Source organism: Pseudorasbora parva, chromosome 11, assembly GCF_024679245.1.
Source record: "Pseudorasbora parva isolate DD20220531a chromosome 11, ASM2467924v1, whole genome shotgun sequence".
In the NCBI taxonomy this organism is placed as follows: Eukaryota; Metazoa; Chordata; class Actinopteri; order Cypriniformes; family Gobionidae; genus Pseudorasbora; species Pseudorasbora parva.
This window is the reverse complement of record NC_090182.1, coordinates 14,276,320-14,300,527: the sequence shown is the minus strand read 5'-3', so window position 1 is coordinate 14,300,527 and position 24,208 is coordinate 14,276,320. Positions and strand designations below refer to the sequence as shown.

General features: G+C 36.5%; 1 protein-coding gene across 5 annotated transcripts in view; it reads left to right on the top strand.

Moving 5' to 3' along the window:
• The window catches only part of rnf44 (ring finger protein 44), a 46,714-nt gene extending 23,105 nt beyond the window's left edge, over positions 1-23,609 (top strand). For 3 of the 5 annotated variants that reach the window (XM_067457168.1, XM_067457165.1, XM_067457167.1), the window contains exons 2-11: positions 9,126-9,326; positions 9,417-9,636; positions 10,607-10,774; positions 11,565-11,738; positions 13,346-13,507; positions 17,123-17,238; positions 17,854-17,941; positions 18,301-18,422; positions 18,497-18,596; positions 19,251-23,609. In XM_067457168.1, the coding sequence (XP_067313269.1) occupies positions 9,220-9,326; positions 9,417-9,636; positions 10,607-10,774; positions 11,565-11,738; positions 13,346-13,507; positions 17,123-17,238; positions 17,854-17,941; positions 18,301-18,422; positions 18,497-18,596; positions 19,251-19,313 (1,320 nt within the window). In that variant the 5' untranslated portion in view covers positions 9,126-9,219 and the 3' untranslated portion in view covers positions 19,314-23,609. Of the gene's footprint in view, positions 1-1,511; positions 1,909-9,125; positions 9,327-9,416; positions 9,637-10,606; positions 10,775-11,564; positions 11,739-13,345; positions 13,508-17,122; positions 17,239-17,853; positions 17,942-18,300; positions 18,423-18,496; positions 18,597-19,250 lie in introns of those variants that run through there. The other 2 variants (XM_067457166.1, XM_067457169.1) reach the window with 2 other exon arrangements.
• The last annotated feature ends 599 nt before the right edge of the window (positions 23,610-24,208 follow it).

Genomic DNA, 24,208 nt, shown 5'->3' with positions numbered 1-24,208 from the left:
AAACAATGCCTAAAAATGATTTGCAGTGGTTTATGATGTTCCTACATCATAAATTAACTTGTGTAATAAAATCACAAAAGCAACTTAAACCTTCTCAATGTAATTACTATGCTTTGATTCCTCTGCTTTTCTGTTCTTTTCTGATAATAATAAAAATAATAATGGTAATAATAATAAAATCTGTATGTATAATGTAAAATAACATTATATTAAAAGAAATGTTAAACACTTGCATTTATTTGACACATTTCATTAATATAAATGACATTATAATGAAAATATATTGCATTTATTTGAACATTGCAGTGAATTATTCCAAGCGTTTTTCTAGGAACTATAAATTATATTTCAACTTTTTCTTGATTAATTGTTATTAAGCAAACATGAACATCCCCTAAATGAGACGGTCAGTTTCAATTCAAGAAAACATTTAAGAGAACCATCAGTTACATTTTAAGCTTCGAGGGGGTGGAGAGAAAAGGACTTCCACTTGCAATAATCCGTTTGTTTAGATCCTTTTGATCCCTTGACATGCTGCTTGAACTGCTTGAAGATTATATTCCCCTTGTACATTGTACTGTTTTAAAGGAATGCATTAGATGCCGTCTCACCGAATTGCAATATAGGTAACAACACGACTGTGTTGCATCACTGTTGTTTAATAACTGCAACATATCGTTTGTGACAAACAACATCCCCTTTATCTGGGACTACCCATGCAACCTCAAAATGAATGTCAGTGGCATAATAAATCATTCCCGATAACATTCTCTGCCTGCCATGCTTATGGTTAATGTTTTTTTTACTTCTACACAAATCAACTGACTCTGAGTGTCGGACTGCAAAACAATTTTGTGGGCTGCTTATTTGTTTCTTTTTTTTTGTCTCTAACAGTGGTTTTGACTTACATTTGGATGCTTCAAAATAACTTCACAGTGAACCATTGTGAACCACAATTCACTTTAACATTAACATTACATTATACTTTATAATATAAATCATTCTGTCATGATTGAATTTGCTGAAATGTGCATCTAAATATATTTTTTGTGTATCATATTGTTTAAATGTGTTTGTCTTATTCTTTTGCACTATAGAAAACATAACATGTTTGGATGCCAGAAATGGTGCTGGTTCTCATTTTTGTGTTAAACTAGGTGTTAAAAATATCTAATCAACTAATTATTCTCATTAATAATCATTCTAAATATTAGTATTGAAGTTAGCTTGTTTTCTTGAATAACACTGTGTGAATTGTAAAATGGACTGGAGCTAAACTGGGCCAAAAACTAGTGTACGGACAGTGTAATGCAGCTGGGTCCCTTTTTAATTCAATTCACTTTTTGAACCAATTAAAGGGGTGTGAGGTTTTTTAATATTTTTTTTTTTTTTAAGGAAAGATGAAGTGTAGAAACACCGTTAAAAGTCGGGATCAGGCTTGAGCAATTCGCCAAACAGCAGCATCTAAAAAGTGACTGGCTGTCTCTGTCTATTGCGTGGTAGATTTTAGAGGAAGAAGGCGTGACTACAAGCACCACCACAACAATACTGAACAGCACCCATGTCACAGATTAAACTCCGTTTGAGTGCATCGGATAGAATAATAAAGGAAACAACAGCTGCACGCTATTACAAGTTTGTTGGAAATAAGTTAACGGATGTTAGGCGGCAGAGGAATGCATTTTCTCTTTCTATGCTGAAGCTCAACGTCTGTTCAACAACAAACTCAAGCTAGCGGGCTAGGAAACGGACGACACCTCGGTGTTAACCATGGGCGTCTGCTAGTGTACCTGGACGATTTCTTTTGGAATAGTCTACAAATTCATCAAACAAGACAAACTGCATCGTTTAGTCGCCACCAAGCAGCGCGTGGACGAGTCGGAAACTCGCGCGCGCCATTGCAAACAAGTAAGCTCGGTTGGTGTGGTCATACTTTGGTTATTGGACACAAACTGTCATGTATCACCTAAAACAAAACTGAATACACTCTTCTTAATATTCAAACGTTGCAGACTGCTTAAATGTGGCGTTCAAGCTGAACCATGTTTCTTTTGTCAGGGGCGCATCCTTGCATTTCCTGTTTAGGGCTTCCATCTGCTCGGGCTATATGCTAGCTATAGCAGTCATAAGGGCTTCGGAAGTGCTTGCGATTTGTTTAATTAATTTGATGTAATGCACGAACTCGGTGTAGTCTCGAGAACATGTTTAAAAGCACGAGGGCAACTGCGGGTGTTTGCACGAGCTCCGCGCGCGCCTGTAAAACTTCGGCCTTGCGACTCTTTGTGCTATTGTTGATATCTACTGCTGGGCCACGGTGACAGTTGCATTTGTTTTATTCATAGGAATGTGCTTGTATGAATCACGAATCGTGTTTTAATCACACGCACAAGCCCTTTCGAGTGATTATATTTGATAAAGCGAGGCGCGCGAGGTTTGGTGGCGCTCCTTTGTTATTGCTTTGTCTGTGTGGGAGCACATGGCCATCCACGCTTTTGTTGTTGAAGTTACAGCTCCCCCTCTTTGTGGCTAATCAGCCTCGTCTTTCAATTAAACACGGTTTGTAAATATTGTCTGGTATTTCTTTTCTCTAAATTTACACATGGCATGTACATTTTAAATGTCATGTATGTTGAGAAGTTGTGCTTGTGTGAATCAATGCACACTTCACTGATTGTCTTTAGAGAAAAGTAATACAAATGATCTGTAATGTATATAAATACTTCTTAGTTATTCTTTGTGACGCTTTTGAGTGGATTTCAATGTCTGTGTCTTTAGTGTGTTGTCTACTTGCCTGCAAATGCTGGTTTTGTATTCTGAGCTTTCACCATCTTCTGGTGTAGCTTACTTCAAATATTACACAATAAAATAAAACCACAATCCATAAATACATTTTTGTGAGGCAAATGTAAGCATTTTTTAAAAATTCTGTTAGTATTACACTTCTTGGTTTCAAGTGGAAATGACCTATTTATTTTAAAACTATCCAATCCATGCTGTTTTGCATTGAGCACAGTATACTGGTCATAAAAAAAGGAATAATTCATCCAGAAATTGTTACGTTAACTTTTAGTTGAAAAAAAAATATATATTTTAAAGTAGACTATAGAAGGAGACATTTAGAATAATGTTATGCTTCTGATTTCCACACTACAGATGTTTATCATGACCACAGCTGACAAGCTCAAAAGCACCACGAAATAGACTGAAAATCAAAATTTGTTCTCAAAAATGTAATTCTCCAATTTGATGCCCTGTGTTTTCTTGCAATTCAGGCTAGAACAAAAGGATATGTGAACAAAATGTATGTGCAACATGCAAATGAGACTTGGGAAAAGCCAGCGTGTAACTAGACTAATTTGCCTCATGTTTTGAAAGCCTACATTGCAGCACCTCTCCTCCCAGTCTGTCAGTAACACTGGGTTGTGCTCCCCAAAAGCATCATTAGGCAACTATGGTAACAAGTTCTGTTGTTATCAGTGTATTTCCTGAAATCATAGTTCCTGCAAACAGCATTGCAAAGTTGTGTGGTTTGTGCAGCTTTCGACCTGTAGTTAGAAGCATAGTTTCTTGTTTGTATCACTTATTCCTTATCTGAAGCAAATTAAGCAATCTGACATTAAGTACGGTATACTTTAAATATGTTCAGATTTAATTGACATCTTTTAGTTTTTCGAGTTTCTAAAGCACTGTTTTTGAAGAGTGTACATGCTGTAGTACATAAGGAACCTGCAATTGAATATGAAAAGTAAGCAAAATAACTTTAAAAAAAGAATTAGTCCTCCAATGCCATGTCTGTAATTATTGAAAAAAAATCCAGTAGTATTTGATCTCAAACAATCAGTTTGATCTCTTAAATTAATTAAAAATAAGTTACTACGCCTATGTTATATCATTAACCAACATGATTGACACATTTGGTACAATTTGGTTTCAGGCCACAGTTGTGACCTAAGTAGTTGATTTCTTCAACAATGCATTGTACTATTTGTCTGGCTATCCCCCGACCAAGCTCAATTTAAAATTGAACATTGGTCTGGAGTAGGCATGTGCCGATATCAATTTTTCATGTTGCGATTAATTGATGAAGTTTTATCACGATATACGATATTATCACGATATTGAAATAAGTTGCAAAAAAAAAGTGTTGCCATAGCATAACAGCTTTAAGAACTATTTTTGTAAGAACAAAAATAAGTGAATGTTTAAATACAATAATGCACCAAAAATATATACAGCTCTAGTAAAAAAAATTAAGAGACCCCTCTTGAGAAATCAATGTTATGCTGTCTCTTGATTTTTTTCAGAGCTGTAAAAGTAAAATTTTCAAACAGATTAAAGTGCAAAAGAATTAGGCTATAAAGAACAACAGGTAGGCTTACAAATTACAATAAGGTCTCATTAAATTATGCATTAACTAAGATTGAGCAATAGCTACATTTGGTACAGAAAGTATAATGTTTTTGTTAATGTTAGTTAAGAAATACTGATCATTGTTAGTTTTATCTTAGGTCCATTAAAAAAGTTATTTTGATTTTGATTTTAATGTTATTAAAAAGTAACTAAGAAATTAACATAGAATGATTAATTCTTTATAAGTATTTTTCATTGTCAGTTTGGTAATAATGAATTAACATGTTAACTAATGAAGTCCTATGTCTCAGTTATACTGAACAATAACAAATAATTAGAACAGTTCTAATCATTAGGGTATGTTGTAGTCCACATTAAAACATAAAATTGTTTGAATTTGAAAATAAATAGCCTATTAAGGGTGCGTTCACACTTGTCATGTTTGGTTCGATTAAAACGAACCCTGGTGCGGTTGCTCGGTTAGTGCGGTTCATTTGAACATATGTGAACGCTGCCACCCGAACTCTGGTGCGCACCAAACAAGCGGACCGAGACCGCTAAAAAGATGGGTCTCGGTCCGCTTCCAAACGAACTCTGGTGCGGTTCGATTGATATATGAACGCAACACGGACCAAAGACATGTAAACGGACCAAAAACCGGACGTATAATGTCACAAGATGCCACGCATAATGCAGCTGATTTGACGACGCGGAAAGATCGGTGTATCCAAAATGAGTAACTTTAACGTTAGAGGGCAAACGTAGAGCAACGAGGAAGAGCCTCATCAATATTTGGTCTGACGAGCATGTTTCGAAAATGCTAGAAAAAACACACAAAAAGCATACCTGGCTCTTCTCATCAAAGTTCCTGTGTTGCCCATTATTAGCAGGTACAGACGACAGAACGGCCGTCTCTGCACAACAGGATATCCTGCTGCTGTTTTGAATGTTTTGAACATTTTATGAGCTCTTCATGAGTTCTCAGCGGGTAAAAATAATGCCACATGTACACGCATAAAATGATCGCGTTTAATCCAGCACACAGCGTTGTTTTGAACATTTCATGAGCTCTTCATGAGTTCTCTGGTAAAAAATAATGCCATATGTGTTACACGCATAAAATGATCGCGTTTAATCCAGCACACAGCGTTGTTTTGAATGTTGTGAACATTTCATGAGCTCTTCATGAGTTCTCTGGTAAAAAATAATGCCATATGTACACGCATAAAATGCCCGCGCGTGTAATCCGCACACAGCATTGTTTTGAATGTTCGGTAAGCGAGCTCCTACGTCATATAAGCCGACCAATCAGGTTGTGAGCGTCTCCCTGTGCCTTTGGTTCGGTAACTTTAGGTTCGCTGTTAAAAATGCCCGTGTGAACGCTAAGCGGACCAGGACAATTATGTTTGTTTTTGTTTTTTGGTCCGGACCAAACTAACCAAACGAACCGAACTACAAGTGTGAACGCACCCTAAGTCTTTAAGTATTAAGTATTTGGTGCTGTGACGAACAACATTGAGATTACAAAAACGAATGGCTGTTTTAAAAACTACACGCGTTTTTTTGTTTGTTTGCTGGTTTCCGGGGTAACCGGCTGCATTCTGCAGTTCATCAGCGCCCTCTACTGTCACTGAGCGGCACTTTAGCAGCGCTCCTTCACCGGTTCAGTCATGTGCAAACGCACGTTGGGCTTGTTTATATCTGAGCGTCCCTTTGACGCAGAATAGAGCGGTGTTGAGCATTTATACGGTTGATGGGCAAAGTATCCTTGAGTGCATTATAAAAAAAATATAAATTGTTAATAAATTATTATTTACGATATTATAAAGTGCCCACGATAACAATATCGTGCATATTCATTATCGTGATAAATCGCATTATCGAAAATCGGCACATGTCTAGTCTGGAGTCTGCTATGTATTTTCTACTGCACAAGAGGTGTGATAAACGAGCATAATTCAAATGACTGTCTGTATGCAACTGGTTAGTCCTTCAGCCAATCCGACCACAAGAGGTGTGATCAATAGGCACCGATCCATTGCTTCTCTATCCGTCGTGTTAAACCCGTTTTGTTTTGCTTTAAACAAGTTTTTATTATGTTAAAGTTTGATAATATTTAAATGTCTTTATTTTCTTCACCTTAGTAAACAAAAAATAAAAAAGAACTCCAGCTTACTGAAGTAAATTGTCAGTGAAAAAATTATAACAAAACAAATACAAATAAAATGGCCCTGCCTGAGAAAATTCAAGCACTAAATAAGAAATGCTTCAGACATTGTATAAAGTAATTGAATATACAACAGTGAATGGTCTTCACTGTGCAGATTAAATATACATATTCATATTAAAGTTACAAAAGTGACTTTTGTTGTTTTTTGTCTTTTGTTGTTTTATTAACATTATGCCATTTACACATACTGCTGCCACTTTAAGACCGAATGTACTGATCTAAAATGTTTGTTCAAAGTCTCTCCTGGTTTATCGTGTCTACTGGTATATCACCCGCCACTAGCAGCGAGTTACCTCGTTATACAAGAAACACACGATAATGGTAAAAATGATAATCACGGTTATTTTGCTAAAAATCATAATCACGATTATTGATCACGATTATGCTGTAAAAAAGGGTAATGTTGTTTACCAACCTACACTTCACCCAAAAGGCCTGTAAGTGGCACACTCACATTTAACCAACTATGATAATTTGTTAGATGGTAAATCAATACAGAACACATTGTTTTGGTGAATGCTTTGTAATCTGTACATTAGATTTTTAAAGCAACACAATTCGTTTGCAAATTAGACAAACCACAGTTTCAGATTGCCCAGCAAATTCTCAAAGCAAAGAACAATGATATAAAAAATGTCTGTGGCTATAGGGACAATCTAAAACGCTTAACGTGAAAAATGCTTAATGTGGCTTTGGACAATGATATTCAAAGGCCAAACTTTAAAAAAAAAACATAAACCGTAGGCTACTGTACAGCAAAACAGTTGAGCCCAGAATATGAACACAACGCGTTTAATTATTACACGTGTTTTCCTCCCATAAAAAAAGTTATAAAGAAAAAGCTCAACGTCACTTGTAGCCTACTAGTGATTTTAAAAGATCAAATTCTGCACAAACCAATTTTTCTGTATAGTATGCTTTATCAGTATTTAATGTTTACTAAGCTTGGTCTTTTAATGTCACTGTTGCCAACAAATGCATTGCGTTCCTGTTCAGGGCTCATCTGCTTTTCTGTACATAGTATGCTTTATTATTATGGTGTTCACTACGTGTGGTTTGTTAATAACACTGTCTTTTTAATTAAGCCATGTTGAGCTTTTTTTTGAGGGATTTAAGCTCTTTGCATCTGGCAACCACAAGCATGCTGCTAGCAGAGGCTTGTTATTAAGGCAAACCCCAAAGAAAAAACCTGTTTTAAGGATAAATAATGAGCGGGCCAAAATCGTGACGATTATTTGAATCAATCGACAGAAGCAGATATCGTTATCACAATTAAAATACGCTTAATCGTGCAGCCCTAGCATCCATGTTTGCTACTACTACTACTACTTTATGAAGCCTCTTGTTCAGAAAAAGCACAATGTGCTCTGATTGGTCATTTGGACCAGTGTGTTGTGATTGGTTAACCACTCTGAGGTTTGGAAATCACCACCCTTACGACACTCTACTAACCAGGCTTGTGCACAATTCAGAAGTGAATTGAGAATGACTCCTGAATTAAAATTCAATTCTTGAGAAAAACAGGAAGCAGAGTTTGAATTAAAGGAAGCAGAATTTAAATTCAATAAAAACATTAATATTTTAATATTTTAAGTGAACTGTTTAACAATGAAGCATGTACTACAGTATATGTCAGATATGATTGCATTACATATTGTACAAATTATATTAGTTTGAACTACTTGCATTGATTACATTAACAGAAAATGTTTCCCCCTAGCAATTCATGTTGAAAGCTCTAGTCACAGAACAAGTAATTAAGTTTGATTTATTGTATTTGTAATTTTTTGGAACATGATGGAAAATTTGAGGAGTTATTGAGAATTGGATGCAACAGTGTTGCACAGTGTGTTTTGCATTGGAATGAATGATATCTTATATTTGATTACTTTGAAATTAAAATAACATTGGAACAAAACTAATTAAACAATTTTGAGGGGGTCATTTCAAGAATTTAGTCATATCGATATTTTAGAACAAAATGTATGCAGAGTTGAGGAGTGACTAGTTACATGTAATTAAATGACTAAATTACAAAATAATTGTATTTAGTTGTGTACCCATTATAATTGTATTTATAATGGGTAACTTGTAATGGTAAGCAGTTGCATTTCCAAAGTAACTTTTCTAACACTAAATGTATGTGAGATTGAATTGCCATGGAAGTTTAATTCCACTTCCTGTCATTCCAATTCAATATCAATTCCAATTCATGAATTTAATGGAGGCCAATTCTGAAATTCAAAATTGTGCACAAATCTGCTACTAATGCAACTCAATCAGGCCTCACCCCCTTATTTGCATATGCCTTGGGTCGGAATTATTTAAATGAGAAATATTGTTTAAGACACGTTCCCAGAAACCCTACTTCAAAACTACAATTGAGGTCAGAGTGGACTACTTTGTTCTTCATAACTTTGCAGCCTATAATATGTGGTCTTCAATCTAACTTGAAATGCTGAAATGCGCAAAATATGAAAACAAAAGATTGTTCTGTACATCATTATTCAAGTCACAAAGCCAATATTTCTTGTGTTTCAAACAGAGTTCTGACAATCTGAGGCTGTTAGACACAAGTGCCTCTTGCACTACTGGTCTCCCACCCCAGGCAGGTGTGACTCGTTCGTACGACGTCACAAATGCGACCATGGGAAGTAGCAGTGAGTAGGCGGCCATCAACAGCCCCCTTAAACCAGAGGAGGGTCGTCGGGGAGCCTTGCATCACCCCTCTGCACCTCAGGAGAAGGTGGGTCAGCCGTAGTCATATTGATGACATGAGCATTCGAGAGTGCATCGCAGAGTGACTATTTACGTAATGTGTACGTTCATGTCCTAGTCCTCCAGTACGACGTCAGTGGGGGCAGCGAGATAGACCTGTTGTGCACACTTCCCTACATCAGGATGAGAACTTCCACCACCCTGTCTTCTCCCAGCATCAGCAGATTCCTTTAGATGAGTCCAGGCAATATAGCCACACCAGTGCACCTCCACGCATGCTGCATACTGCCACACAGCCCCCCCAACAGAACTCCATCATGGTGGATCTTCATGAACAGGTATGAGTTCAAACGATAGTTATTCATTTAGACCAGGGTTCCTCAAATCCAGCCCAGCTGTCCACTGTCCTGCAGAGTTTAGCTCAAACTATGATCAAACTCACTTGCCTGCAATTTATTAGTAGCTATGAAGATCTTGACTAGCTCATTCAGGTGTGTTTGATTAGGGTTAGAATTAAACTCTGCAAGGCAGTGGCCCTCATGGACTGGATCTGAGGAATCCTCATTTTTTTCCTGGAATTAATTCTGCTATTCAGGTGCGTTTCTCCATTAGAATCAAATATTTTTACGTTCAGGACTATTAGTGCAGATATAGATGCATATACTGGTCTTGGGGGGTGAAAATGCTTATTCGAATACCTAGTTCCTGAGATTTGTCTGGAATAATTTCCTGCTCCATGGTGTGTAGAATTCTCACAATTCTGAATGGAAAACTAAACGAAATAACATTTACTGTGGACTAAAGGTTGTCAAAATGTTAATGCGGTGCATGGAAAAAAAAGGAATGAATGAATGAATGATTCAATGACTCAAACACTTTTTTAATTACTGGATGAATGAGTGTTTATGAATGAATCTATTGAATGAGTGTTGCAATGACACAAAAAACAAAACATTTTAACAGTCACTTGTCGTCACCTACTGGTGTAACAATGTAATTGATATACAATCTTTATGTAAAACATCAAGTTATGTTCAAAAGATTATTTACTCTTTTTTGATCTCTATGGTAGACATCAGTGTTTATATCTAAACTGTACACTTTCTACGATACCATTACATCTGTGATAATTAAAATGTTTGTAACAAAGAAATAGCCACATTCAGGATAAACAGGTAGTTTAAGATCCCTAATATAGACATCAAGTGTATTTACTCAGACTTTGATGTGAAATCAGATTGCTGTGATAATAAAAAGTTTTGTTTTTTTGTTAACAAGTAACCTGAATTTTTTGTGTTGTCCTTCAAGATGCATCAAGGATCAGTTCCGATATCTTACACAGTTACCACAGTGACGACCCACGGTTTTCCCATCCACACCGGGCAACCTATCCCAGCCTGCAATGCTCAGCAGCTCCCAGCATGCTCGGTAATGTTCAGCGGACAGCTCTCTCTGCTCTGCTGCCTTCCTCCTCCAGTGAGTTTGAAAAGGAAGAGCTGGAATGTCAGTGAAGTTTGTGTAGAGCACACCTAACATGTCCCATCGCTCCAGCTTTACTTTAGCCGATGTATGTGTGTCCCAGGCAGTCATTATGCCCACCTGTCAGCCAAAGATATTCGATTATGAGTGTTGTTCTGTACATCCCTCTCATGCTTACACATTAGACATCGGGATACAGCTACATTTCACATTTTTGATTGTCCTGTAGGCTTTTCCTGTGTCTCTAGAATGATTAATGACATTTTTTATGAAGCAACTTTCAAGAGACAATCTGCAACAGGTTTTTGTTTGCATTGTCACTGCAAATGTCTTTGGGGGTATTTGATCTTTGAAGGCAAAGTTGTGCTTTCTGCAAATTTTATCATCTGCTTAAGTCATTGCATTAGTGTCAACATACCCACCTCTGTACTTTTTGTGGCCATAGTGATGTACCGTTGAAAGTGTTTTATTGTGCAAGGGACAAATGTTTTTTCAGTCCTCTTTACATTACGTGTGCATCATGGAAAAAAATAGGCTTATTTTTGCATATATATTCAGTTTTCCCCATTAACCCTAATGCTTCTGAAGTTGTTTAGTGGAGTTCTAAATAGTATAGAGTAGTGAAAGCGTTAGATATGCTTTAGTCCAGAGTATGTTAGCATGTTGTAATTTCTTAAACTACACAGCGAGGCAGTATTCAGTTGCCCATCCTCACTTTCTTCATGAGTGCATCTATGGTGTGTGTGACCTTTTTGTTGTCTGGTATTTGTTGTCTGTCTGTCTACAGCTCATTCAGGCCTGCACCATGCAGCACCTGCCAGTGTCCTATCAGGCATTTCCACCATTGATCTCCAGTGAGCATTTTATCCTGCACCCTAGTCCGCCAGTGCCGCCCCACCAGCCTCCTCATCTGCCTCCACTCAACCAGTTTGTTCCCATACAGCCCCAGCACCCGCGCATGGTGAGTGCCGCTCACAATATCTATGAATGCTACTAAATGGAAGAGAACTGTTATTAATGTCCTTTTGAGCATATTATAATGGGCTACGTTGAGCTCAAAATTGCAGTATCATTTTGAAATATACTATTTTTAGTGATTAACCAATATGGATTTTTTTTATTTGCCGTTATCTTGGGGTGTTTTCACACCTGAGCGTTTGTTTCGGAACCTTGGTGCAGATCCAAGCACGATTGCAGTGTTCACATATACCTGAACAAACCGGACCAAGGTTCCGAAACAAACGCTGCAATCGTGCTTGGATCTGCACCAAAACAATCGAAACCAAACCAAAACCTGAACGAGGTGGTCTCGGACCGATTGCAAACAAGCTCTGGGGCGGTTCACTTGAGGTGTGAAAGCAATCTGACCCAACAAACCGGTATCAGAATTCATAACGGGAAAAATCCTATATAAAATGCAGTAGTGTCTGATGCTGTGAGTGAGCACATTAGTTATCACAGTTGAAAACCAAAAGATCACCTCTTCATCTTAAAATGTGTAATTTGCTCTTCTTAGTGCAAGAATGCTGTCCCAACATAGCCTTGATTCCTGCTCTAGCTGCATTGCAACATCTGTATAGTGTTTGTGTGTGACACAGTTAACCTCTAGACAGCGCTGCGAGATCAGGAGAGAGTGCATTTAAATGTTCTGCAGTCTTAATATGAGTGTAGTTTATAATTTAAAAGCGGAAATGACTGCTACATTTGTAGGGTTTGCTTGTCTAGGAAGTTACAAATAAAACCATAAGCTCGTAGAGCGAACTTGTCAATCATCTTGATGGATGATGCAAGAGGAAACTTGATGACCAATAAGAAGGCAATCTTCCATGAACACAATTTGGTATGCTTTGAAAGGTTGCCTTGTTAAAGCGACCCAATCCAAGAAGTAAATGCAAAATTGTGAAAAATGCATTCCCTGTTTTGGAACAAAAAATTAAAATTGTGTGTGATTATTATGAAAGTAATAGTATGTGATCAATAAAAATTACAGTCAATAACACCTGCATAACAAGTGTGACAAATTTATATTTATTTGACATATTTAGAATGTCATTTATATGAAGTTGTTGGATAAAGTATCCCTCTTGATGAGTACAAGCTAAAAGATAAGCTTACCTTTAATGAGCTTATTCTTAAGATGCCTTTAGTGCAAAATGATCTTTACATGGTGTAATAACATAAAACTATAATACATTATAACTGCGATTTGAATGAGCCATGTTTGAAAGTTCTGAATGATAAAAAGCTCAACAATTTTGCTAGAAAGCACTACTCGCAATTTATTATTCCCCAGTGAGTGTAATGTATTATAGTAATCTAGTGTGTAATGTGATTACTGTTACACTGCAATTAATAAAGCAAACCTATTACAAATCTAGAGAAAACAATTAGTCATGAGTGACAGATTAGTCCCCATAACTGATTGTACCCTTAATAAATTGAATAGTGGTGTTATAAAACTTATTCTTTCTAAAATAGCATATCATTTTGTAGAATTAGTTCTCATAATCTTAATATGCTAAAGGTTTTTTTCTGGTTGTGTAACGTCTTTTATATGTGTGTATTCAGCCTTTGCAGAGGGTGGAGAATGAAGTGGATCTGCGAGGAGACCAGCATCCGTTAGGAACATTCTCTTATCCTCCAGCCCACCATCCACCAGCAATGACCCCCTCCGTCCCCCTCCAGTACCTCCCCCAGGAGCCCCTCCATCAAGAGCTACCCTACGGAGTGGTGAGATGTCTTGCTTATACCGATTCAAATTAGTTTCCTCATTAGTGGCTGTTTCAATGAATCGTTGTATGTAATCTGTCCACCATATTCGAAAGGTCAAAGCCACTCCATAAACAAGTTGACTGCAAGCATAGTTATATGCAGGTATGAATATCTATATCTGCAATTGACTTCTGCAGATGATTTTTCAAAGGCATTAGATAACACAACATTAAAAAGTTCTCATAGTTTAAAAACATTTAATATTGATTTAATGCATATAAAAACAAAACCAACACATGTTTAAAAACAGTGTGAAATATTATTTAATTACTTTGAATTTAAATCTCAGCAGTTTTTACAATCCGAGGTTGCACAATATTGTGGCATCTTGTTTTTTTTGTGTGTGTGTTTTTTTTTTTACTGTGAGTGATGAGTGTTAGGGGTTAACAATATATGACCCAAAACCAGTATTGAAAAATGAAGACCAAGAGTCAGGAGTGCAGTTAATTGAAGAAAAATGTACTGAAGAATAGTTTGTAGTTTCATCAGCAGAAGCCAGCTTCAAGTCTCTCAACGAGTTCGACTATGCTCCCCTTCTCCCCTTTCTTATCGCCCCGCCTATCGTACATACAATTGTCCCAACAGTTATACTGTTTTCAAGGTCTTTCCACGTCATTACTGCAAGGTGGATGATTCTGATTTGCTCAGGGAAAATGATCAGTCAGGGTAAATTTCCACACATTGTCAGTTAATCAGATGCACGTGTCAATAGATCACGTGTTGAACCCTGGAATTAGGCACGTAGTGACCTTCCAAGTCTGGAGCAGGAACCAGCTTGCCCAGAACAAGTCCACCCACATCTTAGGATGTCCATTGTACACTGATCTGTAACACAGAATATTGCGCACATACAAAGATACGCAGTCTCTCTAAGGTTGGAGCTGATTAAGCTCCAGTTCTAACTCGAATGTTCCCTAAAACATATTGATAGCGTGCTTGCTCTCAGTGAGAGGTACAGACATTAGTACAGGCAATATTCATCTTGATAATTTTGTGTTTTAGTAAAAGGAAATATAAAATGAATAAAATATAATAGAAATGAAAGACAAATCCATATTTCATCTCTGAAAGCCAGGCTAAGTGATCCAACACTGTTTCTGCACTCCTGGCATGTTAGGAGTCTGTGATGACTAATCTAAACGCACGACAACTTGTTGCTATCAAGTTTTTAGTGGCATATCACACATCTCTAGGCCAGACCCTCAGTCACTCCTCAGAGACCGAAAACAAGAAACAATCAGCGGTTCTCTTAAGCAAAATCTTAACTGGTAAGAATAATTTAACATCATAATAAAGGAGGATAAATATTAATTTAAGGTTTTGATGATGAATTTAATTAGGATAAACTGTATACAGGTATATTGAAGCTGCAGTGGATTTCAGAATCCCCTTACAACTGCATTTGAAGTGTTGACCGTTCCAAGACGGTGGGCGCACTGTGTCGAATGTGGTATCTACGTATACATATCTATGATTAATTTACATAATTTAGCAGACACTTTTATCCAAAGCGACTTAGAAAAAAGGCGAGCAATAGAAAGCAATCAAACCAACAATAGGGCAACAAAATGCAAGTGCTGTGACTTGTCTCAGTCTAGCACTACACAGCAAGTTTTTTTTGTTGTTGTATTTTTTTATGTATAAATATAGAATAGTAAGTGTTAGTATCAATAGGTCAATTGTTGACCAGCAGATCATTCCAACAGCTTGGAACAGTCAAAGGATTCAAATGAAAAAAGCAGCATTTGCATGAGCGGTAATGACATCATGCAAAAACATTTTACTCCTAATGTGGAGAACATTAAAGGTTTACTGGTGTGGATATTAGCGTTTAAAGGTCTGGTTTGTTATGACAAAAATAAGAAACCCGTATCAAAACCTAGAAAGCATTTCTGTACCACTGATTTGTCAGATTTGCAAATAATGATAATCAACAATAGTAAAAGCAATGTTTGTGTTGATGAACATTATATTTTAATGTTGGTTTGACACCTATTAAGCCTACTAAGTCAGAAAAGTGAGATGGCAGACAACCTAAATCTTAATATTTATATATATATATATATATATATATATATATATATATATATATATATATATATATATATATATATATATATATATATATATATATATATATATATATATATATATATATATATATATATATATATATATATATATATATATATATATAAAATATAAATAATACATACAGACAGACAGAGGTGTAGTGGTAAAAAAAGAGGTGGGTAAACTATAAATTCTCTAAAACGGTAAGGTCATATTAAACAAGCTGGAATCAAAGAATTTTACTTTTGTCTTAAAATTACTCAAGCCGACTAATCGATTATCAAAATAGTTGTCGATTACAGTTTTTGCCAATTGCTAATGAGGCAGGTGCAGATTAACGACAGAAGGATGAATTTGGTGCCTATAACATGCCTATACCTAAACTCCGTTTCTGTAATTAACAGAAGAAAGACAATATCAGTTGCTAAAACTAAAAAACAATAAAACCAAAAATTTTCCACTTGAACACAAAATACACTGCATTATTACAGCTTTTTTTTTTTTTTTTTTTTTTTTTTTTTTACAGGGTTTCGACATTCTCTCTACATTAAACCAGCTGCCTGTGATTAATTAATATCACAACAATATCCAGAGTTCCTCTTTGTCCACTTGAAAAGTAATTGAAAAGTGTCACAAACTGAATAAACGTACTACAAATGGATAATTATCATTTTGAAAATTGCCGGATATCCATTTTTGAATCTTGGTTGCGCACCGTTCATGAATAATTCGTTCATTTTGAACGAATCTTTAATATGACTCTGGATTACCGAGTTGTCTCAGAGTGATTTGTTCATTTTGTGTTGACCGTGTATGTGCGTTACGCAACATATGGGTTCTGATTCTGAATCGACAGGTGAGATCCGAGTCTTTCTTTCTTCCTGTCAGTCCCATAGAGACGGAAAGAGAAAAGATTAGTTAATTTTGCTGAACGAGACTCAAAGATCCAAGTCAGTAAAATGATCCGAACTTCCCACTACTCACACTGACAGTTGCAGGGCAATATGAAGGACTTTGTCTATCTGTACAACAAACAACCAATGCAAATGAACAATATGAAACTAAAACGACATAAGCTTATTTTAAATGGCTTAGGAACTGTAGGCTATGTAGAGGTGGATAAACTCACTTTAGAGGTGGGTAAACACTATTTACAGATTTTGGGAGGTGCGTAAACAGCGTTTACGTCCGTTTAGCCTCCACTACATCCCTGTGTGTGTGTGTGTATATATATATATAATGTATATATAATATTTTATATATATATATATATATATATATATATATATATATATATATATATATATAAAAAACATTTTCAATAGGAATTTTGATCATAAACTTCGAGAAAACCGTTTTTCTAATCAGAACTACACACTTTACCTTTAGCCTCTAGTTGCTCCTCTCTTTTATAGTAGAAATGCTTTGGAGAAGAGTTGGTTAATGAAAAATAATAATTTGAAAGGCTTTCCTCATGTGTTGATGTCTTTATTTTCTCAGCCATATCCGCACATGCTGCCGAGGCGTATAACTGGACAGAGGTACCGATTACAGCAGCCTCTTCCTCCACCACCTCCTCCACCTCCCTACTACCCCGGCTTCTTACCATACTTCCTGTGAGAGTCTCTTCTACTATTTATAATACAAATAAAATGCATTATGCCATATAAATTTTCACATTCTAATAATGGACATTATACACTTATAATCACTGTTGGGGAAAGTTACGGTACTTGTAAAATTATTGTTAAATGTTAAAGTATTATTGCATTAATTTAGTCTGTTCCCTCGCACACAAGAGATGATGTTATAGAGAAGAGAATTTTAATTCAGTAAAAAAATTGTTTTAGTTATATTTTATCAGCAAGGTCAAGGAGAGAGGGAAAAAGGATTGGGAAAGGACCACGAGCCTGGACTCAGATTCGGGTTGCCAGAAGCACTGTTTCGAGAGATTTATAGTTTAAAAATTGTTTAAAGAAGTTAATTCAACTGAAATGTAATTTGCATTCATTTATTAAAGTAACTATGATATATTTTATAACTATAATATTAATGTGTATATTCATAAAGTAATGTAACTTTACTCCTTGCGTCAAAAAAAAGTAATCTGATCATGTAATGTTACCATCAACGCTGCTTATAATTATATGAGGCCTTTGTGATATTTCTTTGCTGTTGTGAAACGAAAGGTGTTATGTGTATTCTAATGATTTATGTGATCTGTGAAACAGCTCGATGCTACCTGTGCCTCCAACTGCTGTGGGTCCTGCTATCAGTCTGGACTTGGATGTAGATGATGTGGAAATGGAAAACTATGAGGTAAATGAGAATCCTCATATGTTGGGTGATAAAGTCGCCCTACTTGTCAAAAATATACCATTGATGGTTTTCATGTAAGGCCTCAGTTCCAAAACCTAGTGAACTGCCTGTCTACTGTCTGTATAGGCAGCTCGCTAACTTCTAAAAGGAGCGTTTATATACACACTCGATTGCAACGATCAAGCAACTCATTCATTTTCAATAAGAGTGACTCTGTGGGCATGTGCAGTGATGCAACAAGGTTGAGAGAGGTTAACTTTACAGAATTATAGAAGTAAAGCTAATTTTGGAACAGATAACATCATTATCTTACCACCGTTTGTGTGGAGAGTTTTGAACACTTGTGGTTTTTCTCTCAGGCGTTATTAAACCTTGCTGAGAGACTCGGAGAAGCGAAACCTCGAGGACTGACGAAAGCTGATATAGAGCAACTTCCGTCCTACAGGTTCAATTTAGAAAACCACCAATCTGAACAAACTCTGTAAGTGTTCTGTTTTATAATCTTGAAGTTGTGATTGGGACTTGGCATTGATGTTCTTTTGGCTTTTCTTACAGGTGTGTTGTATGCTTTAGTGATTTTGAGTCAAGGCAGCTACTTCGAGTATTACCCTGCAACCACGAATTTCATGCAAAATGTGTAGACAAATGGTTAAAGGTAAGAACAACATCTTAATGCACAATATTTGTATTAACTAACAGGAAAATGGGATGCTGTAAATGGTAATGGTCAAGTAACGAATAAAGGTTTTTAAGTGGCTGATGGCTTATAAAATGCTTATGTACACAACCATTCAAATGTTTGGGGTTGGTATGATTTTAGTCTCTCATGTTCACAAATGCTGCATCTATTTGATAAAAAAATATGTAATATTCTGGAACATAAATATCAATTTAAATGGTTACTGTGATTGAAAAGTTGTTGTTTATTTTTAAATCTGCTATAGATAAACATATACTTACATGATCCTTCAGAAATCATTGTAATGTGCTCATTTCGTGATTCAAATGAACAGCAATTTTTTTGAAAAATAATAAATTGACTGTCACTTTTGATCAATTTAATGCATCCTTGCTGAAAAAAGTATAATTTAATAATGTTTTTCTTAATGGCCCCAGACTTTTGAATGGTAGAAAATGTCTAATTTCATTGCTAAAAAATAAAAAAAACAATATTTTATATTTAGTAAATGTTGATTTTGTTTAAATTTAAAAAGGGATATTTATTAGTTATTAGTTGATTCATAGATCCATTAATGTGGCATAGAAACATCACTGGCTTGTAAAAATGAATCCGTAACATGTCTTGCAGACCAATCGCACCTGTCCAATCTGTCGAGCCGACGCGTCTGAAGTTCACCGCGATGTGGAATGAGTTCAGGTTTTTGTCCTTCACTGGAAAGCAGCACAAATCCTTGAGTGTGTTCTGTGAGTGGGGACACCTGATCTCCAGCCAAACGCAAATCTACCCCCCACCCCGCTCCCAATCCCACCTCTACAATAAGCAATCTTGGAATTTGTAAGGAACTTGTTTGACCTCTGCTGTGCGTCATTGTGCGAGTTTCATGAAAGCTACTGCCGCCTATAGCCATTTCCGAGTTCTGGAATTGTGACCGTTTTGGGTTTTTTTTGTTTTGTTTTGGTTTTTGGTTATTTTTTCATCTTTCTTTTTCATTTCCCTGGCCTTGTTTTTCGCAGATTCCAAAGATAACCTGTAATATGTGTTGTGTTGGCATTATTTGTTTACACAATTGAATATTCTCTAGTTGTTTGATCACGAATATTTAAAATCGTGCTTTAGTATCGCTAGGGACTGCGGGAGCGGGCCAAGATGGCGCTGGTCTTTGGCTTTACTGTGCAATCAGACGAGTCTGTAAGACGCGGCCACTCCGCCGGTGAACGACCATCATAGATGCATGTCTCTACAAGTGATGGGCTGAGGGACTTGTTAATAATCTATGTTTTGCAATAATGTATTGATCATTTGAATATCTTAATCCCGATTCTCTTTTATCTGCGAATGCTGTTGTGAAGGTGTGACTTTCAGTGGTTCAAAGTTCCAAGGCCTGAGGTTAAAGAGGCAAACGTAGACAAAAAGGACTGGGGAAACGACGGGCGTGAATCCTTTGGGCTTTCGCCACAGTCGTAGAGACATTAAGGAAGCTGTGGCGTTTTTGCTTTTGCTGTTTGCTGGCAAGCCCGATCTGACTGGCCCATGGGAACACGGGGATGAGGACAGCACACTGCCTCTGCCAGCTCCCACCTGGCTGCACTGCACAACCCCCATTGATTCTGGACTGGCCCTCTTTATCCCGCTCCCTCACACTCAGCTGTATAACTCTTTCTCGGCTAGATCCAGGAGAACATCTCACGGGCCTCGCGCGGACTGTTCTTTTAGACTAGCAATATTTAAATGAACGAGAGCCACCGCATTTCAACCACAAGAGGAACTTCAGACGGCCTCCGTCTTGCCATTCTCACACCTGTTGTGTTTCCAACGGAGGCCAAGGAGGTCACGTTTGCCTGTCCAGAATGACTTTTTGGGAAAGGGTGGAAGACTTTGCGGAAAGCAATACGTGCAATGAGTGTGTGAGGTGAACACAACGTTTTGACCTGATTTTTGGAGGACTAGGCCTTTTGTTTTTCCTCATTTGTGAGCCAAATAATCATTATACTCTACAAGATTTTAGCTCTGCCTTCTCAAGACCTTGACAAGCACAAACCTGTTACTAATCTTCAGACATCCTTTGTCAGTTCCTCTTTTAAAAGTATACGTTTTTTTAAGTGGTGTTATTTATTTTCTTCTTTTGAGAGCGTGTTTGAAGGATTCGGTCGGAATGCTAAAACATCTTTAGTGCGTTTTAGTTTGCCTCCCGGTGTCAGGTCTCAGGCCATGTTCACAGTGTCAAGTGATGTGAAAGAAAAAACAAAAAAACATTGTATGCATAGCCTTGGTGTGAAAGGTTGCAAATTATCGTCTTGTTTTTAAGACAAAAGAATGTTGAAACCCTCTGTATTTCTAGCTACGCCCTCTCCTGTGTGCCAGTTGACTGTAGTCGTTCCACGAAGATCCCAGGCAGGATTTGAAACGGCAGAGATGGAGCGTTAGGGTCGTTTAAAGAAAAAAAAAAGCACTGTAAGACGCTCAACTCGATTCCAAAAACAAACCTGAACGTTGTTCGGGGGAAAACTATGAACTATTTGGGTATTCCTTTTTTTTCTTTTTTCCCTAAGTACTTTAATTATAGGACTTTTAAATATATTATATATACGTATATATATATATATATTCCTGAGTCATTTGTCCACTGAATAGTCATTGTAACTCAATAGACACACTGGCTTTCTCGGGTAAAGGGACTCTCTCATGAGAATGTGAGTATCTTGCGTTTGTGTGCCAGATAATAAAAAAAAGCCATTGTAATGAATTTAATCCACACTTTTGATAAGTAATCTATGTATACATATCTGTTCACTGGCATATATTTTAAGTATAACAACAACAAAAAAAAAATCACTCAGGGCCTCTCTGTAATTGAAAAATATAGGAAAACAGTCCATTTCAAATGGGATTGACGCCATGGAGATATATTTGGGTATTCTGGGTTGTTTTCCTCAGGCCATGCATATTTTAAATGTAATCAACTGAACTATTATTAATTTTTTAAATAGTGGTGAATATTATTCCATTATAAGACTGGCATGCAAAGAAAAAAAAAGATGAAGTGACATGTATCGAGTGAGAATAGGCTTTCCGTCACTGCAGCCGATCATTAGCGTATGTTACTCGAACCTGTTTTCCAGCCGTTGCGTTTTTCCGTGTTCTTGTACTTGAACCACACATAAAGGTTGTAATCCCGTTGAAAAAGGTGCCACGGTGCACACTGTCCTACCTAGACCACTTCCAAGACTATTCTTACAGTGTTTGCATGATTTAAGGATTCAAAAAAAGAAGAAAAAACAGAGAAAAAAAAAGACTAATAAAAAAATGACATCTGTATTTTCAGTGAAAGATATCAGGGGTGGGCAAGTATTTAATTGTGCACAATATGCATGCATGTCTTACCAGGTCCCGACTGGTTTTTAGGTAGATCTAGTTGGCTTTGGGTTCTGGGTGTAGGGGACTTTCTGCTCAGCTGATAACTGCCATGCACTGTACTGCACACATTTGTAATAGAACCGAATGACTACAAGATTTTATTGTGCTTGTACTTGCAGAAGAAGAAGAAGAAGAAAACAATGAATAATAATAATAATATAGGATGTTTAAAATAACAAAGTTAAGCTTGATGCCAGTGGGAAGACGGTGGCTTTTTGAGATGGGAAATGTGATTGGCTCCTCACCACATTTGTGCTTCTATTGTTGCCTCAGTTACCGACACACTTGCCTGGAATCTAGATAACGGAAAGCCATATAGTAAAAAGGTGCTAGATATTCTATATTTAGGTGTAATGCTACATTCACATAAGAGAATGCAATAGTTTGTTATGGGTCTCTATTCATACAGCATGCAGTGCTACTAGTACCCACACGGTGGTCAGAAACAGTTAATAACATTATCGACAGGGGTTTCATTTAAGAAAAAAAAGAGAAACTATTTAGCTTTACTTGTATGTGCTGGTAGACAGTGACCGTTTTAAAGGATGACATTATTTTACCGCCCGAGTGATCAGATTCAATACGTCTGCCTTAAATCAAAGAAGAGTAGGAGGTTTCGTGTGGGTTAAAACACCACGGCGCTATCACTCATTCACCAAAATGGTCAGAAATATATGTACCTGTTGTATGGTTCTCTCTACCTTGAGCATCTGTAACTGTTATGGTTTAAAAATAAGTTGTTGATATACACGCAAGCACTTTTGCTTGGGGTAACCGGCTGTGGGCTATTTCTAATATATCCTTATTTAGATTTATAAAGGAATTTTTCACAATAACCAAGATTCCTTGAGAACCTCAGTGTTACATGTACTGAATTACTAAAAGAAAAAAGAAAAAAACATCAACCTATGAGTTATGATGATAAATAGAATCTTGTAGTCTTTCTGTGATTCAACTAATAAATAATCTCACAGCTTGTGTGGTGGAAAATTGTGTTCCAATAAGCAGCTAAATACTTTAGGATTTGTGATTTGTTGATTGCTCCATAGACGCCACTGATTGTTTACCAATGATTTCTTGCTGTGGTGGGATAGTGGATTGTTTACTGTTCTATTGTCCTCCTGGCCTTTAGGGGTCAGTCATTGCCTGAACTCCAGACTACCCAGCCAACAACAGGGCCAGGGGCATGTGTTCTGTGTTAGGAAGATATTTTGCTTTGGTACTTGCACATTTACAGTTACCTCATTTTTGCCATGTTTGTATTTGGAAGAAAAAAAAGACAATAAAAAAAAATGAAATAAAAAAGCTAATATATATTATATATAGGAAATGGTTCTTAATGCTATAATTTTTTTTCATTCCATTGGAATCATTGTTTGTAGCATTTAACATTAACTAGTTATAGTGTATTATAAATACATCTGTATACTGATTGAAATTTTTAAGATTTGTACTTTTTTTAAATGAAAGTTGCTAGTTCTGCTTTACCGAGTAGTGCAATCATATTTTTTTTAATTGTGGCTGATTGGAGAGGGTTGTTCACTAATAAATGTGTGATGTATACTCATACTACACTGACTAAAGGAATCAATGCTTTAAACGTTTTGCACAATACAGATGTTGCAGTTCAGTTAATTGTCTGAGGGTTTTTGTCTCAAAACAGTTAAACGGTGAATCTCATCAAGTTTGTTCGTATAATCAAAAGGAATGCTTAGTATGAAGAACATTATTCGGTGCTACAAGACCTAGGGAAGCACAATTTATCAGCAATAGGTAAATACCTGCTAAACAATTCGTTTTAGGCGGTGCTATTTTTGCAAAGATTTAACCCTTTAATTGAAGAGAGCTTCCCTTCAAGAGCAGCTGTCGGAGAATTGCTGTGCACTGAATAAAAATAATGGTTGATTCTTGGAAAAATTACCTTTATTAAAGTTAAATCACACACACACAAACTTTTTTGACTAATACTTAAATAATGATTTCCAATTCATTGGTTATGGTGCTATGCATTCTCTTGTCTAACAAGGATCCCATAGATCCTCCTTTTTTCTTACTATAATAATCACTATATATATTCAAACAGTATATGTTTATCTATAGCAGATTTAAAAATCAACATTTATACAATAGCATCATACTGTACATTATGTTGCCTAAATTCACTTCTAGCA